Below are 23,219 nucleotides of genomic sequence, written 5' to 3'. Positions count from 1 at the left end.
ATTGCACAGAAAACATACAATATTTATGACTGTACACAGCACCATAAAAATCTCTATATCATGAGTTCAACTATTGGCCTTCCCTTTAAGCAATGCACCCCAATTCTTTCTCGGTGATAAAGCAAGTTCTAAAAGGTAACAGACTCAACCAATTTCATTCTCCTGCTTTTCCCTGCCGTTCCACTTCGCGATTGTTTAGATCAATTTTGCAGTGGATAATTTCTGCTGCGCTGCTCACTACCCTGCCATGAAATTGGCACTGAGGTTGCCTTCAGTTTGCAGGAGAGAGGAGAGGAGGAGGAAAGATGAATGGAAGATGGAGAGAGAGAGAGAGAGAGATAGTGAGATAGGTAGAAAGAGAGCAACGCACACACAGAAGCGATAGAAAGGCCCACAGGCAGTGCGCTGTTTTTAAAACCAGGAATAATCAGCTGCATCACAGAAATACAAAAAGAGAGGGTCAAAAGGAACAAGGTAGAGTGGAGTCAAAGGCCTGAGGCACTCTTCACACACAAATACATCTGTTACTGGTGATTCAAAGATGTCACACCCCAGGATAACAGCACTGTCAAAAAGCATGTACATCACAGACTGAGACCTGGAACTACTCACTATGGCAACTGCACTATACTGTTCAGTGCACAATACTGTCAACAGACTTTAACAGGGAGACAAAGCACACACCGCCTCACTATGGCAACTGAGGAGGTAAACACACTTTGTGACAGCACATGGAAGAGAGGTCACACAGGTATTTATTTAACACTCTATTTTTTGATGACTGCTCCTGAACTGTGGAGTGGAGGGGGGAGTAAGGTAGGGGGAGTTGTAACAATCAAGCAAAGCAGTGCAATTTCCCTGTCAAATAATAAAAGGGAATTTTGCCTGCCGACCAGGTCAAAAGTGTGAGCAAATTGCACTCATATTCAAGTGATTGACATATTCAAGATATTACCCACCTTTTTTAAGTTTTTAAGTTGGCCAGTGTAACTTATTTGAATCTACATTAAATTCAGGTTTCCTCCTGAGAGAAGCTTTTGTGGCTGGTCTTGAGTGCTGTGGCATAGTCATACTGCATTTAAAAAAAGGAAGTGAGGTACTTTTTTTTGGTCAACACCTGGGACTAAGTGTATTCTTCCCCTGCCTCCAACTGTGTCACAGAACTATGTCCTGCTCACTTGCACTGTGTGCCATTGATTGCCCGTTGTGCCACTGAGTCACGAAAATGCAGCTTTGTTTCTCCTTTAACAAAGCAGGACATTACGACCATACATTGGTCTCTGCTCTGAAAGCAAAAGACTAAGCGTTAGTCTTTAAGGTAAAACAGGAAATATGTTAAGATAAGATAAGAAAAACTTCATTGTCTGTCATGAGTGACGTAAATTAAGTCTTTGACAGGGCAGGCTCAAATGGCATAAAATACATTATAAGATACATATAAAAACAGTGCAAAAACATTGACAATACAAACAGTGCTACATGCAAAACAGTGCAAAAAAAGACTGAATAGAGTGGTATATGTTGCCTATGTGTGACCTTTCAGTGTGGTGATGGCAGTCGGGATGAAGGATTTTTTGTCTATGTTTTTCCGTGCAAACGGGACTTTGTAAGGCCGACCTGATGGCAGTAACTGAAAGGATTGGTGGAGGAGGTGGGTGAGGTCCTGTGTGATTGTAGATGTTGTATAGTTCTGTTAGGGGGCTTTGGGGAATGAAAGTGAGTATGGATTCAATGAGTGACCAGCGAACCACAGTTAAAACGTCCTTGCTGACCCAAAAAAGCTCTGAGCTTCCTCAGCAGGTGGAGGCGCTGCTGGGGCTTTTTTGTACGGAGTCAGCAAGGTATTTAAAAACTTCGACCTGCTCAACTGTCTGACCTTTGATGCTAGGGGGTTGAAACATTTGCTGTGAGCTCAGCGTTCCCTTTGCTCTGACAGCACAGCTCTGAAGCGGGTTTGTTTTCTAACGTTAGAATGTAAGTCATCATATTTATCAAACAGCAACAGCATATGTATTCCTTCTGTTTTTCTGCCTAATGTTGCATTGCCTTCACCACACAACACTGGTTCACTACTTGCTCCGTCTGCATGTTGGCAAAATGGCCCACCACCACGCTGCATCACACTGCATTACATAGCGCTGCACCAGACTGTGAGACGGCCGTTTAGGTCGTTAGACCAGACAGCCTCACCTTAATGCTGGGAAGCTCCCTGGAGTGCTACAGAATAAGTTATAAAACTGTTTTCGCAGGCTGAATAGTACTCTTCATGATGTGTTAATTGAACATCATGTGTAAAAGTGAAGGAGCGCCCCTTTTCATTTTTCACACACGCTACTAAAGCTACGCTGGATTTCCCCTTATCATCATGGAAGAGAAAACTCAGTTTGATTAAGATAATGCTGTTTTAAATTTTAGGGTGTTAAGGGCATGTAACATACTTAAAAAAGTAGTGTACCAAAGGAATGCTAATATGGACAATAATTATCCACACTTGGGCTGCTGGATAGCTCACCATGTCAATGGATGGACTGTATTTATATAGCGCTTTTCTAGTCTCAACAACTCCTCAAAGCGCTTTAACATAGTACCGGAACCATCCACACGCATTCATACACTGTGGCCCAGGCTGCCGTACAAGGTGCCACCTGCTCATCAGATAAACATTCACACCCATTTACACTCCGATGGCGTAACTTCGGGAGAAATCCGAGGTTCAGTGTCTTGCCCAAGGACACTCGACATGGAACTGCAGGGCCAGGGATTGAACCACCAACACTCTGATTGGTAGGCGACCGCTCTTACCACCTGAGCCCTGTATAGAGGTTTACTCCTCGACGCAGCGGCTGGGGGTTCGACTCTGACCTGCGGCCCTTTGCTGCATGTCATTCCCCCTCTCTCTCCCCTTTCATGTCTTCAGCTGCCCTATAAAAAATAAAGGCCTAAAATAAAAATATAAAAATACAAAATAATCTTTAAAATAAAAAATAAAATAAAAATCATCCACACATGTGGAGATCCACTAAAAATAGGCAGGAATCCCAACCCAATAATGTATAAAGTTATTCCTCATGTGAAAATGTGTCATTTGGATTTAACTATTTAGTAGCACCCAGGGACCAAGTCCAGTCCTGAGGCCACCGCCTTGGATCAGTAAGTATTCCTACAGCTGACACACGTGTCTTTGGACTGTGGGAAGAAACCAGTGGTGAAAGTACTTATGTATACTTTCCAGGTACTTTACTTGAGTATTTCCATTGTAGTTACTTTGTCTGCTCCACTGAATTCCTTAAATTAATAATGCACTTTTTTACTTTACTGCATTTATTTGACAGCTCCTGGTTTCTTAGTAGATTAACGTATAACATACTGCACACAATCCATCTTAACAAGTCATTTACACCTTTTTACACCTTAAACCTTAAAACAATTGAACTTACATTAAGTCATTTATTTTTTTAATATTAGTGCAACAATCCCATATTGTGTCTTCTTTCATGATTCTCACACTTATTTCTAAAAACAAATCTTGAAAAAAGGTGATTTCTACTGGAAACAGTTAAAAATAATCAGACTAGACTGGCAGATCTTATTTAAAAACATACTATTAGGATTTAATAATAAATAGTAAGTTTACTTTTGATACCACGCATGATACATTTTGGTGCTGATGTTTCGCTTTAGTAAACAGAGCCGATCCGCCCTATACGCTCACTACGCAAGCTGCGTAGGGCCCCGCAAATTACTCGAGGCCCCGCCTCCCCCTCGTGTCATAGCGCGTTAATTAATGTTTACAACATCCATGACAAAATGAAGCGAAACTATCCTTCTGGTCACGAAAAGAGGAAAAAAAACAACAACAATCAGGTAAACTTGTGTTCTCTCCTCTCCAAGTTTGATGTCAGCTAAGTAAAGTTATGTTTATGTGCATTTCTATTGTGTTTTTTTTGGTCTTGCTAACCTAGCTGGGCAGGCAGGCAGTGCATCTCTTGGTCTGTGTCTAGCTGCTAATGCCAGTCACTTCCAGGGCTGTTTTGTGACTTTGTGCCTGACAAAATACAATTATTTATTAGGTTTGATAAACGACAAAGTGCAACGGTGTTTGTTTACTGCAGCTCGGAAAAGATAACCGTGTCGGGTGTGTTATCATGCGTTAGGTGCGTGCACGAAATGAAACGCGCATTTTTCAAGCAGAAATATATGTGAAGACCAGACAGACTGTAGGCTACAATATATGGGCGTGAATGATGGCACTCCTCATCAAAGTACACATTATACATACTTTTAAAGTGCCCATATTATGAAAAAATCACTTTTTCTGGGATTTGGGGTGTTATGTTGTGTCTCTGGTGCTTCCACACACATACAAACTTTGAAAAAAATCCATCCATGCTGTTTAGAGTGAGATACGGTTTCTGAATGTGTCCTGCCTTCAGTCTCTGGGTGAGCTGTTCAAAATCGGCACAGCTTGTGACGTCACAAGCCGAAACGAGCAGGCTAACCGCAACCATTAGCTCGTAGCGTTAGCATGCTAACGCTAATGCTAACGCTAGCATGCTAACGCTAGCATGCTACCTCGTTCTCAGTAGCAAAGCACTGCTACAACACACACAAGTTCACCATAATCTACAAAAGAACTACTTACACGTGCGCCCTCATTTAGAAGTCTCCCAGCTAATCCTGCCTTGTAACTGACCAAAGTTGTAGAAACAGCCTTTCTTTTACTGTCTATGGAGCTAGCTAGCTGACATGATCTACATCTGAGCTACTGGGCATGTGCAGTGCAATCAAAGATAGTACAGAAGAAGAAGAAGAAAAGAGGTCTCACTCTGTAGCTAAAACAGAGACCAGCTGAAAAGAGGATCTGCAGCAGTGAGAGAGAGCACTGCAGTACAACACAAATATGGTGTTTTTTGAAAATTAAACCATGTAAACCTATTCTGGTACAACCTTAAAATACAATTATGAACCTGAAAATGAGCATAATATGGCTGCTTTAAGACACTGATTATCTAGTCTCAGACAATGTGTAGTTAAAAACTCTAAACAACTGCACTAATTATGCAAGATGGAAAGCAATGTATTGATAATTTGACATTGATTTATAGGCTATATTGAATTTAAAATGTTGATTAGCTGGACATACTGGTCAATATGGATGCACATCCCTCAGTAAATAATAACCATAAATCAAGAATTGCTTCAACATGCATAATAATAAATAAATAAATAAAAACTTTAACATGCTATGGCAAGCCATTTTGGCTTTTATTCATTCACAGTTTATGCATTTTTGATATCAAGAATTCGATTTTTTTACTATTTGCAATGTGAATTCTTGATTATTTTTACTAGTAGGGCCCCTTAGTTAAATTTTACCTACCAATGTCTATTTTTGATATCAGGAATTACATGTTCACTTGTACAAAAGTTAATTCTTGATATCACTCACAGGGATTATTGATATCTGTATCACTAGTTCACTATTTAAATAGTACAAGAACCAAGCCATAGTATAAATAGTATTTTATATTTGAAAATGTATAAAAGGAAATTGGGAGCCAGTTTAATACTTTTATATATATATATATATATATATATATATATATATATATATATATATATATATACATATATATTGTACTTATTCTTTGACTGTTTTGTTTAAAGGAGGGAGGATTAGGGCACTGAAGTGTCAGGTGTGACTGTGTGACAATGGCAAATGGTTAACATAGCTCACGGCATCACGGGTCAGGTAGAGGGCCCCTTAGCAGAATTTTGCTTAGGGCCCCAGGGAGGTCAGGATCGGCACTGTTAGTAAATAACATTTTGAATGCAGGACCTTTACTCTAACAACTACTAATAAGTGTATTTGTACAGTGTTGTATTTTTACTTGAGTAAAGGATCTGAATACTTTTTCCAGTACTGCAAGAAACTGGAGATACCTGTGCAAATACGATAAACTCCAGCTGATTCTGGGAGGGTTGGTCAATGCTAACCAGTGAGCCGCCGTGAACTCCCCCACTTTTGTTACCCCTGTCCCAGCTGTTTTGGAACGTGTTGCAGGCATCACATTCAAAATGAGTGAATATTTGCACAAAAAAACCCAATAAAGTTTATCAGTTTGAACATTAAATATCTTGTCTTTGCAGTCTAATCATAATTATTTTTTTTAGGGCTTTTCCCCTTTGTATAGTGACGGTCGATAGACATGAAAGGGAGAGAGAGATGGGGGATGACACGCAGCAAAGGGCAGCAGGTCGGATTCAAACCCGCGTCGCTGCAGGACTCAGCCAACATGGGGCGAACGCTCTTACTGGGTGAGCTAGAGGCCGCCCCCAATTGAATATAGGTTGAAAAGGATTTGCAAATCATTGTATTCTGTTTTTAATTATGTTTTACACAACGTCCCAACTTCATTGGAATTGGGGTTTGTACAAAGATATTAGAGATGAAGCCTTGACAAAAAATTACATATTTCAAGTGAAAAGTGAGGACAAACTGTTAAGCAGACTTTACTGGCAATCATGATTAGGAACCACTGGGGGAGTCCAACAGAAAAATCCATATAAATGACATGACCATGAAGGTTACAGTGATCCATAATTACACAAGGCACCTGCAATCGACAGACACTGCAAAGCTATTATCTGAGTGCCTTTATTCTCCATGGTTAAAAAAAAAGTGAAAAATGTTTCCTAGTGAGCCACCCATTATCGCAGATATTAAAACATTTTCTTCTAAAGCAGAATGAGCTCTCAAGGTCAACTTTTAGTAAACTCTATTATATGCCATTTAGGTTGAGCTCCAAACATCCTATCTTTCAGGTGTTCTTTTATCACTAGATGTTGGATGATTACACTGAATGTCATCCAATGCGTGTCGTTTGAATAAAGAAAAAAAACTCCAACTTGGCGAGAGTAGAGACTGCACCCTGTTGAATCTTTATTAGCGTTAACAGGCAACCGCTCTGAACATATAAGGGTGTCTTTGTGAAATGCTGCTGAAGCTCTCAAAATCTCTCACACTGCTGCAACACACACTGGGCACATCTCGGCTAAGTTTTTTTTTTGCCTCTTAGCAAGCCGTTTTGTTGCCGGATGTGATTATTGAACATTTAACATTTGCGGCAGCCGGAAAAAACAGATAAAGAGTAGAGAAAAATCCCTGTTTGAAAATGGATAGGCAGACTTAGAACCATAGCTTAACTGTCATTTGTAATCAACTTGTTTGAAACCCTTTGCTCTCATCTCTTTCTTTGAGTCCCTGTGGTATTTTCCCCTACTTGGAGTCTCACCGCCCTGCTGAATAAAAAAAGCCTCAGAAGAAGCTTCTCTCATCCCATCCAACAAACAAGTTTTTGAGAAAAAAGGAAAGGAGGAGAGGGTCTTTTCTTTTAGCATTTTCCAAGTGGACGTTGCTGATTTTTCATGTCTCTGAGCACATCTGAATACTGTTTACCATGTCTGCACACCCAATGTTATCTCAGATTGATTCAATGAGATTTTCCACACTATTTCACAGTGTGTGCTGGCGGTTTATTTTGGCGGTTGTCTCACAATTCTCAGCCTGGTGGCAAGGCTAATCTCACTCAGGTTGGGGCTCAACTGTCTCGGCGGGACTCTAGCAAGGGTGGGGGGGGGGTTAGCTATCTGTCTACGGTTCAAAGACGGACTCTGATTAAAATTCTTGAGGCAAAAGCAGAGGCATGAGACACAGAGAGAGAGAGAGAGAGAGAGAGAGAGAGAGAGAGAGAGAGAGAGAGAGAGGCAGGGGGCGGAAAAACAGTACAGGGCTCCCCTAGTGTTCCTGTCAAGTTTGGTGTCTTTGGTGCACGGACGGCGGCCACTGCTGCTGCTGCTGCCACCTCACTGCGAATACTTGGCAGCCCTACGTCTGGATCTCTGAAGATAACATGTGCTATTAATATACAAACAGAAGCAATTACTGGAAGGCAGAGGAGAGCAGAGGGATTGGATTAGGTCAGGATGAGCGCCAGTCTCACTGAAGTCTAAACTGATGAGCTGCAGCACTCCAAAGACAGCAGAGATACCAATCCCTCCTCACTGACCCCTGCATCCCCACAGCCTGCAGCCACACAGGGAGATAACACTCCTCTGTGTGTGTGTGTGTGTGTGTGTGTGTGTGTGTATGGATTTGTGTGTGACAGGACTCTGTGTGCAGACCTGTGTGCATTTGTGTGTATGGTCATTTTTAAATTCTATCCCACAAAAAATAAAGGACCTACTGTATGTTTTGTAACATAACTTCCACTGTATGTCTATCTATCTAACATAGCTGCTTAGTTTAGTTGTGGGTCCATTTCTCACACAGTTATGGTGATACTTTTAATATTAGTTTATTTTGAAATGTGCCAAATGTTGGGTGAGCATTACTTTGGAAGCCAGGTGTTAATGTCAAATGGTGTTTGACCTATCATTAGGCCCTGCAGTGGGTATCAGGCTGAGCTACTGAGCTCTCTGACAGGTGACACCATTCTCTAGCACTGACCTACAGTAACATACATTTAAACTGCCTTTGAATCCTGCTCCCACCCAAGCAAAGAGCAGATACTCAGCTACATGACCAGACCATATACCTGCATTGTTTCTGTTTCGGCTAAACTATAATGTCTGGCCCAACTGGCTTGATAGGCATAATCTGAATGTCATGGCCTGCTCAGTTATCCAGCCACTAACACTGTATTTCTTGTTCCACTAGTCTTACAAATAGCCAAAAGTTAGCAACCCCTCTGCTATAAGAAACTAGTCCACGCATGAATCATGCCCCTTGACCTGTGTTACCAAAGAAGAAAGGAAAATTAATATGTGCGTGAGTGTAAGTGTGCGGGCAAGTCTACAGAGTCATCATCAGGTGGGCACCCTCTCATAAACTGCCTTTAAGTTAGCCCACGACACTGACTCACTGGCTCAACAGTGTGTTCCAGCATCCCAGAACCACCCCCTCTTTACCTGCACCAACACACTCAACACAGCCATCTGAAGCGAGCTGCATTCACTTCATTCTTTCTGTAACATCACAAGCTAAGATCATCACCTAATAACATTTTAGCTAACAACATGTTAAGCTACCTAGAATGTGAGAGGGAGTTAGATTTTTAAGTGGCATGTGGCACGTGCCAGTGGCATTTACTTCCGGTACTTCCGTATGCCAATTGCGATTGTGTGTGAATCGACGCCGTAGCGGGTAGTATTAAAGGGCGAAAATCCGTGTAGGAAGTTTGGTTGAAGTGGAGGACGGGTAAAACACAGGACTTTCACCCAGGAGAGCGGGGATCGCGTCCCGCGTGTGACTTTGTGTCCTGCGAGTGATGTTTCCTTTCCACGTTTGTTGTTTTCCTAAACCCAACCAGTGTTTTTTTTCCTAAACTCAACCCCATTCTTCTTTTCCTAAACCCAACCCAAACCCGTTCTTCTTTTCCTAATCCCAACCGTTTTTTCCTAAACACAACCCAACCCCGTTCTTCTTTTCTTAATCCCAACCATTTCTTCTTTTCCTGAACGCAACCCGCGTGTGACGTAGCCTCGCGATAACACGCCACTTGGCTTTAGGAAAGTGGCCCATGCCGGCTGCCACATGCCACTTAAAAATCTAACTCCTACTGTAGAATATTGCTATCAACGGTAGCATGCGGTAGAAGTCTGCAAGCCCTGGTCCAGACGGGCGGAGTCGATTTGGGCCGTGCACTGCTGCGTAACTTGATTGATTTTTCAAATCTCCAGGCATCCTTATACATGTACCTCTTAGTAGCGTGTGTTTTTGCATGTATCTGAGAAAGCGCGCATCAGAGAGAGTTGGAACTTAAAGTCATTGGTGTCGGTCTTGGGTCGGACTCGGGTTGAAAAATTGCATACTTTGTCGGCAGGGGCTTGAAAACCACGGAACCGGGCCGGATTTTGGGCTAGGGTTTTTGGCCCGTGCAGTGCTCTAGCATGCGGCCTAGCCCACCAAACAATCCTGCTCAGCTACCTCACCTTAGCAAGCAACAAAACACACATCAGCCAGTTAACAGCAATGACTAGCAAAAACAGCTATCACGTTAAACCAGCTATCACCAACGACTAATAACAACGGCTAACAACATGTTATCTAGCTAACATCAACGACGTATAATGTATAACGTTTAACAAAAGCTAATAATGCAATGCATTCTCGTGAACGGGTTCGTATGATGCCGTACGAAAACTTATGCACAGCAATTCGTATGATATGCTACAAAATTACATGACAGTTACGTTTTGCGGTCTTTACAGTTACATTTAGCCTAGAAGAGGCAACTGTGAGTCGGGTCATGGTTTTAGAGGTTGTTGTAGTTGAGTTTAGCTGACAAAAGGTGACTGTGAGCCGGGTACAGTGCATCGCAAGGTGACGGTCCTTTCAGCGGTTATCGCAGTTGAGTATAGCCAACAAAAGGTAATCGTCATGCGATGACGACATTTAAGGTTAGGCACCAATTTCCCCTTAACTTCTCCTGGGACACAACCCCTGCTCCTGCGCTTGAAAGCCCTGTGTTTTATGACTGGATTGTGGGTAGTGTAGTAGCTCTCCATGACATCCCAAATAAAACATGTTTTTCTTAAAACAAGGTTGATTTCATTCACAGACTTGTGGCTTCTACAGGAACATAAACCATTGTTTCACAATATTGTAGCATGTGGTAACCTTGGATGGTTAAGACATTATGGCTACTAATCAAAATCCTTATGCAGAATATCAATTGGATTTTCACTTCTGGAACCACACTGTTGAGCTCTATAGTGGGTTTTACAGGGGAGGCGGCTGACCCAGGACCCACACTCACCAAAGGGCACCATATAGGAGCACATAACATCAAATGCTCTTTAAACCACGAATTCAACTTCACAGTTTTCTTTTTATATTTTTCCGCAATCAAAAATTCCTAATTCTATAATTAACTTAGTTTGAGATAAATGAGTGAGTTATACAAGCTGCAGAATACATTTGACATAGATGTTGTTGTTTTTATGGATAGTTGGCTTCACTGTGCTACAGTCTACAAGGGCTAAACAACTGCAAAAAATAAAAAGTAAACTTCAAATGTTCTACAGTATTTCATAAACAGCAGATTAAAAAACCATGACAACTTGTTTTGTGCAAATGTCATGTGAGACGTTCCTGAGCTTTATGTGTGTGCATCAGTGCACATATTGTGTTCTGAGGGATGTGGAGTGTGTCAAGGTTCGTACATACTGTATGGTTCCGTGTGTTGTGTTTGTGTGGGAGGCCCTGATGTAATGTGCACCAACACCAAACATGAAAGATAAATGTCTAGTAATCACTTATTGTTTCATGCTGCAGGAGAAGAGCAGTGTGAAGCTTCCTCCTCCTTACAGTTCCTTCAGTGTCACTCAGTCGGGTTTCAGATTAAGTTTTAAGCTGATCTAGTTAAGATTTCCGCTGTGGCATCTGGAACTCCTGTCACAGCTGACTGAGCACAGCAAGTCCAGCATGCAGTGGGGATGACTGACACTCACTACCATGTGTCATTCTCCTCAGAGACTCTGAATAGTCAATAATTCATCAGAAAGGTATATTCTCCTGCACAAGTGCAAGGTACAGCATGGAGTGGAGGCTCCCCCCCCCCCCCCCAAACTTAGTTTATCATTTCTCTCTCAATCTAGAATTCCTTCCTCTTCCCATTTCTTGTCCTCTCTCTCTCTTTTTTTCCCTCCCTCCCTCACTCTCTCTATATTGCACCACTTCAATAATTCAAAGGGATATATAAAAGTCAATGAAATTTGCCATACCTCGGGTCATTACGATGCCTGCCAGGGATTTGTGTCGAGCGTGCGCAGGACTGCAGCTGCCCACCAGCGACCGGTACTTCTCTCTCACCAAGTGGAATATTGAATCGGCAAAGTCCTGAAAAACACAATCGCGCCCTTAATTTCTGCTAGACACAATCTATGGCGGTATAATATTCCACTTCCCTATTCTGTTCAGGTAATGCAGTGAGTTTTTGGGAGATTGGCCCAAATGTCAACTTACCTGTTTAGCTATAAGTGCATGGAAATCAGTCAACAAATCTCTGTACATCATTATAGTGATGTCTCCAACACTACCATACAACACGTTGAGTAATAGTAGCATAACCAGCAGAAAAAAAGATTAAGGTTTTAGTCATACCAGTTTGCCACATGCCATGTAGTATAAGCAAACTATACATAGTACTACACACATTGAAAATAAAATATGAATAACTTCATATAGCCAAGATTACTGTAGGAACTATTTGTGTTGAGAACTTCACGTATTCCTCCATTGTGGAGTGATTTTTGTCACTTTTTACTTACATATGTACAGTGAAAGTACACCCCTGGTATCCACCCAGCACAACACTGCCAGAATCCTACTATCACTCAACATAGTGTATCTGTAGGGGAAACATCCAGTGAATTTAGTGTTAATGTTCTCATCACTTAAAGGTTAAGTTGACCAAAGAGGCATAAACTGTATAATCTGTATATTTTATGTATCTATATATATTATGTATGTCTTAATAGAACAATGATGCTATGATGCTATTTTTTGCACTTCAGTCCATTGACAGTCAAAGGTTATCTTATTATAACATCTTATTAGAACAGACCTCACATTAAAGGGGCACTCCATTCCATTTCACACATTAAGTTCAGTTTACTCGACATGAGGAGTGCTGCTCAGCCAGTGAGAACAGTTAGTCTTCTGTTGCTTTGGAGAGAGCTTTCCAAAGTTTGAAAGAATAAAAATAAAAACTTAAATAAAAAACCTCGGTTTGACATTCAAAATGTTTAACAGAAAGCCTGCATTACAAACGTGTGAAGTTTGAAAAATGTGGGCATTCAGGGGGCAGGGAGGTTCTAACGAAAGATGTGGAGATGCACTATAGTAATGTAAAACCCAACATTTTATTGGGCTTGACTCAAACTACAGACTAAAAGTCAGAATGACCTCTGATACTTACATTTTGACCTGTTCTTTTTTTATTCTGTCTCTTGTGAGTCCCTCAATTTTGTTTAAGCTATAGTTCGTAGTTTCTGTCTCCCCCATGAGGAATTCTAAGTAATGACAACAAAACTGTCGGGGCGTCCACATGATACAAGCCTTCGGTGATCGCGCACTGTGCCCACCAGAGCCTTTACTGATTGCCCTTGGAACGTCTGAAACATTAAGAAAACTCACCAAGTTCCAGCAACAATTCCTTTCTTATTGTCTCATCACAGCAACAAAATTACTTTTGATGATGGGACAATGGTTCCTACAGACAACATGTGGCTCAAGTACCTGACTAGTACATTACATTTGGAAAGGATAATATATGTAATAAAGGACAAACTAGCACAATACATTAAAACTTGGGGATGTCGAATACATATATGCACTGTTGTACTGTATCTCTTGAGCGAGTTAGATGAGTAAGAGTAGTAGGTTGAGGAATGGGAAGGGTATGGTGAAATTAAGCTCTCTTGTGTGTGTTTTTTTTAATTTTTTCTCTGTTTGCTTTAATTCTGTTTTTCTGTAACAAATATTTTATATACAGATTAATGATTGTAATCTCTTTCTAAAAAAAAAAAAAAAGAGCGAGTTGACTTGACTAGGTTACTGTCTGTACAATAATCTTTGGCTCAATGAAAAACATATTGAAACAATATATACAACATATGCCACCATCTATCCTTAGAGCCTTGACCCATCAGTGATGCTGGCTGTGGTCAGAAGTGAAACAGCCTCGACACTTTCAACCTGAGAGGGCAGTGAAGCACTTGCTTTTTAGCCTGATGTTAAGTTACTTTTTAGTAAGAAAAAATGGAAAGGAAAAATGAGGAAACCTCAAGCAGAGCCTGCAATGGATTAGATCTGCAACGACTAGTCGACTAATCGATCGACAAAAAGAAAATCGCCCACTATTTTGCTAATCGATTTATCGTTAAATGCTAAATGTTTTCAGCCGCTCCAATATGGAGATTTCCTGCTCTTTTCTGTTTTAAATCATATTAAACTGAATACCTTTAGGTTTTAGACTGACAAAATAAGACATTTAAAGACATCACCTTGGACTTTGACGAACTGGGATGGACATTTTTCACTATTTTCTGATTTTTACAGAGCAAAGGAATAATCGCTAAATCGAGAAAATAATATGCAGATTAATCGATAATGAAAATAATTGTTAGTTGCAGCCCTACAATAGAGTACAAGGTAGATATAAATAACAATTGTTACACAATGATTAGATTACACACTGTTTCCTGTATTGCACTTACAGATTGCCTATTGCTGCTACTGACATTATCTGACCGTGTAGTGTAACGGCCACGTCAGAAAATTACCAAACTCATGCAGATGTAACATATATTTCATGGGAGCTTTTTTTCACATTAACAGTGAAATAATCATTCTTAGGGGGAATGGTTGCTCATTGGTGTAATAGGTAGCATCATATTCTCTATATATTTATACATAATCAAAGACGATGTTGCCACTTGTCCCAGCTCAATCTTTCTGATTGTTCTCTCTCTCTCTCTGGCTTCACTAAAGGAACATGTTGGACATTATTTTTTACATCGGTTTTTGATTTCCTCCACCATCTGCTGTCTGTAGCTCCCTTTGTACTGAAAGAACAGCACAGTGTTTCAGTTTTGTGCTGTAAACAACCTCTATTTGTGCCCTGAAGCAACCCACGTCTTTCACAATATAAAATGCAGACTGTACAGGATTTATTGATTGATTTACTATCCATCTCTCCAGCCAGACAGACACTTCTCACCACACATCCACTAAATCCACACTGTTAAACAGATGTTGCTAAGACATGTGGATCATATCCACCACTTTCCCAAACCTTTAATGCTCTTTAATCTAGTTGGTAATTAAGGGCTTAGCGGCCTTCGCACCAACTGTAGAGCATGCTGTAAATGGATCACCGGGAGATGGCAACAAAGTGGCAGCAGAGTGGGCTTTTCGGACAGATTGAGCCTGCAGTAGCTGAGAGGACATCAACAGATGCCATGGTGACGGACTCATAGAGTGAGAGAGATTAAGGGTGAAAAAAGACAGAGAGGGTGACTGAATTAGTGAGCATATTGCACATTATAGCCCTCGTCAGGCTGTGAAATACTCTCACAGTTGGAACTGGCGGTCGAGGTGCTCACAGTTTGTGGTGTGTGTGTCCAGAGTGCAAAATGTATCCCCCCCTCAAAGTGATCAATGCTACTTCACCAATAGACCATATATTATATCCCTAAAATAGAAGTATTTTAAACTAAGTAAAGCGCTTTAACGTGAACAGTCTACAGTGCGATAGAACGATAAAATCCCAGCGGCAATTGCTGGTTGTATTTAGCCGCTACGTAGCTCCGGGATGCCGGCTACCGTCAGCAGTTTGTTTAGCCGCCAATAGGTGACTGCGAGCCGGGTACAGGCACCCCCAGATGACGGTCCTTTCAGGGGCCATGGTAGTGGAGTTTAGCCAGAAAAAGTTAGCGTCATGCCGCGATGACAGGTACGTTTTAGGCACCAAAACCAAAAAGATCGTGGTTTGGATTGGAAGACATTCCTGAGGAATGAACAAAGTATTTTTGTTTTCGCCGCGAAGTGAACTCCGCTCTCCAGCTTGAAAGTGCTGTGAAGTGCATATTTAAGTGTTTTGGCATACATGGCACTATATCCATGGTAGTGCAAGGAGGATTTCACTCTTGCATGTTTTGTTTAGTTGTGCATGATCAAAAAACATCCACCCCTCTGCTTTTTTCACAAATCGCTGCCTGTCTGTGCCCATGTGTATCCACGCACATACTGCTGCTCTGACTGTGTTTGCCTGAAGCTGTTTGGGAAAAAAGAGCAGAAAAGGAATGTGAGGGTTTGTGAAAAGTCAACAGTAACTAACTTTTAGCACTTTGTTTCAAGAGTTGCAATGATGACATATCGAGCTCTGTAACAGTTACATGACAGCTCACCTCTGAGATGAATGTCCTCTTTAACAACTGGCAAGACGGACAAAAGAGAAGAAAAAAATTGTCGTCTGAACTTTTCATCTCATGTTGTTTACTTCATGCTTGAGCAATCAATCCCATCAAAGAGCATGTTTGTCGAGCCCTAACTCAGTGCAGCTCATGTTGCAGTGACGGGGACAAAAATCAAGAAAAATCAAGTGGACAGATTCTCATTTCCGTAGATTCAGTGTGACCAAGGACTCTCAGAAGTCAATTTATGTTACAAAGATATTCACCCTTAGCAAAATGTGACAACTGCCAAAATGATTGATAGTGTAAAAGTGAGTTATCTCATGAAATATTAAAGTTTCAGGATTGTTAGGACGTCCAGCCCAGAGGGGTCCACTGCATCTATAACTGGTTGCCATCTATGGTAAATATCTATGACATGTAGGGTGTGTGTCAATTTCTAGTATTCTTAAAACCTCTTTATAGCAGTGTTATACTGTGGGATCTTTTTTAGAAATTCTACATTTAAGGATAGTTTTTTTTGGCTACTTATACCGATATTTCAATGATCGGCAACAGATAATCAATTCATCGTTTCAGTTGTTTATTATGCAGAAATGTGCTTAACAATTGCTAATTTCTATGCCAGGCTTTCTGCTTTTCTCTGTTTTATAGTGGTGTGCGATACTGCAATATTTGGTATCAATCCGATATCAAGTAAATACAGGGCCAGTATCGCAGATACCGATACAATACCGATACTTTTTAGTAATGAAGGTGGATGCATCATCAAATTGTTAAATCTGAATGCATTTTTATGACCTTAAGTGTTTTTGTGATTTTACCTTTGGATTATTAATTACTTAAAACCCAGGAAAGATTTTTCATATGCTTGAATACATCTGTTGTGTTACCACTGTATCTTACAGCATTTTTACAAATTATACAGCTTGCTGTTGTTTCATTTTTGGCCTGAAAATAGAGCCACACAGCGCTCCTCTTCCTCTCAGCCGTTCTTCTGCTCCGTCTCTGTGCTGCTTGTGTGTGTGTGCTGCTGGCCGCCACCGGGGCCTGGCTGCTTACTTGCTTGTTTGTTTGTCCGGCGCCGCTGACTCACGTGACGGTACAACATCAAATCACAAGAGGGGGGAGGAGGAGCAAAGTGTGCCTGCTCCGCGCTGTGACAGGAGCGGCACTTGAAAGCAGCGGTGACTTATGGCGTTTTTCCATTACATGGTACCTGCTCGACTCGCCTCGACTCTACTCTACTCGCCTTTTTTGGTTTTCTATTATGAAAAGTCCCTGGTACCTGCTAACAGGTCCTTTTTTTAGTGTCACCTCCGTCAAGGTTCCAAGTGAGCTGAGGCGATACCAAAAGGTGACGTGAAAACCTGCAGGCTACTGATTGGTCGGAGAGAATCGTCACTAATCACTGCGTCATCATTGCTAGGGACAGACGGGGGTGTCCTGAACAAACCCGCTATTTTTAAATAGTTCAGCCAGCTGTGCTGCCTCCAGCTTCTTTTGAAATAAAATGTGTCTTCTGGTTGTGGTAACAGCCACATGCCGAGAATCAAAAACAACACACCTTCGACGTTCTGTGTGTGCGTCGCGTTAGGTCACGGCAGTTTCCTGCGGCGTTGCTATGACGCCCAGGCACGCTCGCCTCACACATGAGGCGGTACTAAATCTGCAATGGAAAAAGGAGGACAGAGCACTGCGGCCGGGCCGAGTAGAGCTGGTATTAGCAGTGGCTAAGCGCCATAACACAGACACAGACAGCCAGGGCGCCTTTTTGATGAAACCGCTGCAGTACACTGGTATTGATCAATATCAATACCAACGTTGGTATCGATATTATCGATATTTGGATCGATCGGCCCACCACTACTGTTTTATATCACGGTGTATCTTTGTTTGTTTGTTGGTATCTTTGGATCCCCATTAGCTTCAGCGTCAGCTAGAAGCTATTCTAGGGGTTCTTCCTGGGCTCCTGTAGTCTATGTCGTGACAATACAATTTACACAATGACGTTAAACATATATACAATGTTTATGTACATAAATATATAAATATTTGAATATATCAAATATATGTACAATACACAAACATTAGGCATTACATCACATTACACAAACACTACACTAAATACCACTCGTATATTTACAACTCATATATTTGTGTTGGGGACCGAACAAGTCATTCGATTTTTTTTACATGGACTAAACCATTCATTGATTAATCAGAAAAAAATAATCCAACAGATTTATCAATAATGAAAATAATTATTAGTTGCAGTGTATGTAGGGACACTGCAAAACACTATCAACAAAGTTGTTGTCAAAATCAATGAATGCTCTCTCTTTAAATTAAGCTTAGCGTTAGTTCATGCAGGACACGGAAGTCATACGCCCGCTGCTTCACTAACTGCTGCTGCTGACAACGTTTTGCCTCCACCACCCCTACCTCCACCTTTCTAGTTCAGAGTCAGAGTCCTAACTCTTTTTTTTTTACCCAGGGGGGTTTCTGCATAGCGCTCCCTGTTTGAGCTTAGCATGCTGCTTGGCTGGTCCAGGGAGCATTATCAAGAGCGGAGCCATCAGCGCCAAGCATAACTGTATTTCAATATTTTTGCAATAAATGGTTAAATCTATGAGAAGAGTGTTCCTGACTGAATCATATTGACTAAAAGACCCTGAACTAGAGCTGGGCAATATATCGATATTATATCGATATCGTGATATGAGACTAGATATCGTCTTAGATTTTGGATATCGTAATATCGTAATATGGTGTAATATAAGGGTTGTCTTTTCATGGTTTTAAAGGCTGCATTACAATAAAGTTATGTTATTTTCTGAACTTACCAGACTAACTATTCTATTATTTGCCTTTACCCACTTAGTCATTATATCCACATTACTGATGATTATTTATCAAAATTCTCATTGTGTTAATATTTTGTGAAAGCACTGATAGTCAACACTAATATCGTTGCGTTATCGATATCGAGGTATTTGGTCAAAAATATTGTGATATTTGATTTTCTCCATATCGCCCAGCCCTACACTGAACCTCCTGATAGTCAACTTTTCAGGAAGGTGAGAAAAACAGCCTTGTTTGGAGGTAAGTCATCAGCCCAAATGTTGAATTTTCTCATTCTGTAGGAGCACCAGTTACACAAAAAACAAAACAAAAAACCTGCCTTGTTTTCTGTACCTGGAAGTGACATCCAATTAATTGTAAGAGAATGCTGCTTGGCTTGGCAGCGTCAGCTGGTGTCGGTCACAGTCTGAACCCCGAGTCAAGTCCTCCATCCCTCCTAAAGGCCTTTAAATTGATGACATTACAGAGGTGAGAGAAGGTGGCAGCTCAGAAAGGCCCGGAGAGCAAAGGTGGAATAGACCCTGGCACACGGCCCAGCTTTTTGTCCCTCCCTCCTGCTTCCTCCTCCTCCTCCTCCTCTCCTTTTGTTCTCTCTCGTCTCGTGTCAATTCACATTTCCTCTAGTTTCACATTGCCAGACCCATCTCCAATGCACCAACATTCCGGGATAGGAGAAAAACGTGCTCTGGTTTATTGGCATTTCTTTGAACCAATCACAATCGCCTTGGGTGTATGTATACTTTGCCCGTTGCTGGTAGTTGCCATGGTAATGTTAGTAGCTTAGTCTCAGAGAACGAGACGTCATGACTGATAAGACCCAATCAGGCGGCGAAACGTGTCACAGTGTCGGTGTTGCCAAAGGTCTACGTTTGTGGCTGTTGAGACTGCAACACAACCCCGGAGATTCCAAACCAAAACGGGGTCAGAAGTGTTTTCAAATTTCTTGCTCTGAAACGCCACAGCAGTGTGAATGTGAGGTGTAAACATAGCAAAAGATATTCCTTTTTACAACCAAAATGTAGCAATGTAAATGTAGCCTGAGGGACATCCAGCGGAACCTCCGGCGGCACCTGAACAATCCCATAAATGAAACGTCGGCGATATAGACTAGGTTTCCTCTTCTTCTCTTCCCATCTTTGCAAGTCTGACTCTTCAGATTCCGGTCTTGCCTTTCATTTCTCCACTTTCTCTCCTCTCTCACTCCTCCCTTTAACCCCCCTCCTCCTCCTCCTCCTGCGTTGTCAGGTTTCCCTCTCTCTCTCATGCTGGTTTGTGATAGAGGGCAGTAATCTGCCAGGACTAAGAAGCCAACAGTGAGCCACAGCCTATAATTTCCTCATCCTGCGAGTCGGGGTTGGGTAACAACATGATCTACGTTACCTGATACCAGTGGTGGAATGAAAATAAGTACTGAACTTGGGTACAAATTTGAGCTACTTGTACTTTAGTTTAGTCTTTTCTTTTCATCCCACTATCTACTTCTTATTTATAAATACAAATATTTAAATAGTTACTTTACAAATTAGATTTTTGCACACAAAACACATAACATACCCAACAATGTATAGGTCTACATGTACAGCTGAAATAATTACACGATTAAACACTTAGTTGATTGACAGAACTGCTTTGATCGTTTCCAGCTTCTAAAAAAGTTCATTTTCCTGACGCTACTTACATACCTTTACTTGAGAAACATTTTTCAATGCAGGACTTATTTTTACAGTGTGGTATTAATACTTTAAAGGATCAAAATACTTCTCCCACCACTGCCTGATACAAAAGGAAAATATGCTGTAATTTACAGCTGTGGTTCCCTTAGTAACAAATAAACTCCTTAAACTTTCTCAACTGTTTCTCAGTTTATTTCAGCTCGTATCTGAAATACATACATCTGCCTGTACCTGAATTCCTCACGTTCCCCCCCTCTCAGTTTTCTTAACATACGCGCACACACTCTCGCACACACTCTTTCCTCAGCAGGGGAGTTGAGTGCCACCTTCAGTGTGGGCCTAATGTGGCAGAAAAACGGGGCCAAGGATCTCGATCCTCAGTCAGACAGAGCATCAGTGCGACCGGCAACACAGCGAGGAGGACGGCCGGCGTGTGTGTGGCTGGCTGGCTTCCTCTTGGATGAGCATCAAGGTTAACGCTGCTCCATGGGAATTTGGATTTCAAAATCTGTTTCAGGTAACTGACATAAGCTCCACTCTGAATACATCTCAGGTAGAAAGTGCTCAGAGCAAAAACTGCTGTAGTGGCTGTTGCCAACCTGGTGTCTTTGCTGCATCAGTTCTGACCAATTTACTTAGCAGTTACTCTGGGCCTCCTCAGGGTGGAGAAAACAAGCAGCACTAGTTTTTTAGCAACTGTTAGAGCTACAATGAATGAGATCTATTGCAGCAATGCCTCAATCAGCCTTCATAAAGAAGAGTTGTTGAAGTACAGAGCCACTTTAAAATGGATCCACTGACCCCATTTAACCCTTGTGTTGTCTTCCCGTTAGTCTCGCTTTGCCAGACCTTCCTCCACAGCGCTGCGGAAGAGGGTCTGGCTAGTCGTCACAGCATTCCCGGGATAGGAGAAAAACGTGCCATTTTATTGGCATTTCTTTAAACCAATCACAAACGTCTTGGGCGGTGCTAAGAGAAATCCCAGAAGTGGAACGTTGTGGACATAGACTATCTTCCCATCGACCATGAACTTGTTGTCCTTCTGGGTAAAAAATTAAAATTAACTTTCTTTGCGCTTTTTCCAATGCTTTTGACACAAAAACGATTTGGTCACTTATATACACCACTAACAGCAATTTGTGTTGGTTTAATAATATGTTTTACAGTTATTGTTGGAACATTGGTCAACAAACTTGATTTACGTGAAATTATATCTATTTTTTTGTTAAATGCAAATGCTATTAAATTCATACATTTTACCTGAAGAACTTTGTATGAAACCATCCGTGTTATTTTTGGGCAATTTGGTTGAAACCCCCCCCATATTTCTGACATAAAAAACTTTGAAAACAGGTCAAATTTGACCTGAGGACAACAGGAGGATTAAACTCACGTCATTTCATGTATCTTATGCAGGTCTGATAGCTATTTGATGTCAAAGAAGCTAAGTGTAAATGCTACCAAGAAGCATTCAAGACGAATTGAAATAAGCTGTTGTCTTTATTCTCATTAAAATAACAGGAAAAAATTGGCTGCAGTGATTTAAACACATATGCTCATACTGAGGATGCACCAAGCTGTTGTACCAGTTATCTGATCCCTGATCAGTTCAACCACTCAATGATCTGTATAGGTGAGGGATTGGCATGAAAAGAGCCTATGATGACAATAAAACTTTGGTCTTGCTCATATTACATAAAAATGGTTCATCTATGTGTTTGTGATAGTTTATGGAGGCCTGGCTAGGTGTCATTGCTAACAGTTAAATATTGTAACTATACTGCTCAAGTGCACAAATGATTCCTCTTGTGGTGTTTTTGGCACTTACCAAACAGCTTCAGGTGCATTACCAGATTAACCCGTATTGGATATTTGAAATGATAAGTGGGGGCATAAATGGGGCATTTCTACGACGCCGTATTAGGGCCATTGCAGGAAAAATATATATTACGGAGCCGGGGGAGGGGGGTAATATTCCGAGAAAAAAACTAAAATGGCCCCAGTACGCCATCGTACATTTCTGTATTTCGCCAAAATCTGATTCCGGTGTATGAATTATCTCAAAATGTGTTAAAACTAAACCAAAAGCCAGTTTTAAAGGTAGAACGATTGGGAATGATTGTATACCAGTCATCAAACAAAAAATGAGTGGAGAGAACAGACGCAAACTCATTTTAGGTAATGAAGACTAATGCAAAGAAGCCCAGAGGCTCAGGTGCAGCTTGGCTGCAGCTCATCTAGAGATTTGGCGTTGTCGCCTATTTTTACAGTGACGCGCGCATATCTCAGCTAAATAGTCAATGGAAATTATCTTTTGACATATGAAATCATACCAGCAACAATACACCTTTCACTAAAGTTTCAATGAAGAAAGGCATGAAAAATAAAAAATATAAAGTTTTAACTCACTAAACACTTCCTGTTTCCGTTTAAAATTAAAAGCCTTGAGTGTTTCTGTCTAAAATAAATATAAATTACATTAAGAATGAAATGAAATATTCTTTTTTTGATGGCCATTATGAAAGGTGAATTCAGTATAGAGAGATAAGGCTGGGCAGCGCTGTCTTTGTGGACACCACATGCGTGCGAGCCGCAGCAGTTCAGCGAGGTAGCCGTCACACACAGGTAGAGGCAGGCGGTGTGGCCCGGGCGAATTGATTGGCTCCATTTCTTTAGCTGCTTGCTGCCTTTTGTTGCAGA

General features: G+C 41.2%; 1 protein-coding gene across 1 annotated transcript in view; it reads right to left on the bottom strand.

Annotated features, from left to right (window-relative positions):
* The window catches only part of adarb2 (adenosine deaminase RNA specific B2 (inactive)), a 302,664-nt gene that overhangs the window by 27,240 nt on the left and 252,205 nt on the right, over nt 1–23,219 (bottom strand). The window contains exon 5 of the mRNA XM_035999226.1: nt 11,788–11,902. Within this exon, the coding sequence (XP_035855119.1) occupies nt 11,788–11,902 (115 nt within the window). The remainder of the gene's footprint in view (nt 1–11,787; nt 11,903–23,219) is intronic.

This window comes from Sander lucioperca, chromosome 1 (genome assembly GCF_008315115.2).
Source record: "Sander lucioperca isolate FBNREF2018 chromosome 1, SLUC_FBN_1.2, whole genome shotgun sequence".
NCBI lineage: Eukaryota > Metazoa > Chordata > Actinopteri > Perciformes > Percidae > Sander > Sander lucioperca.
This window is presented reverse-complemented; position numbering and strand designations above follow the sequence as displayed.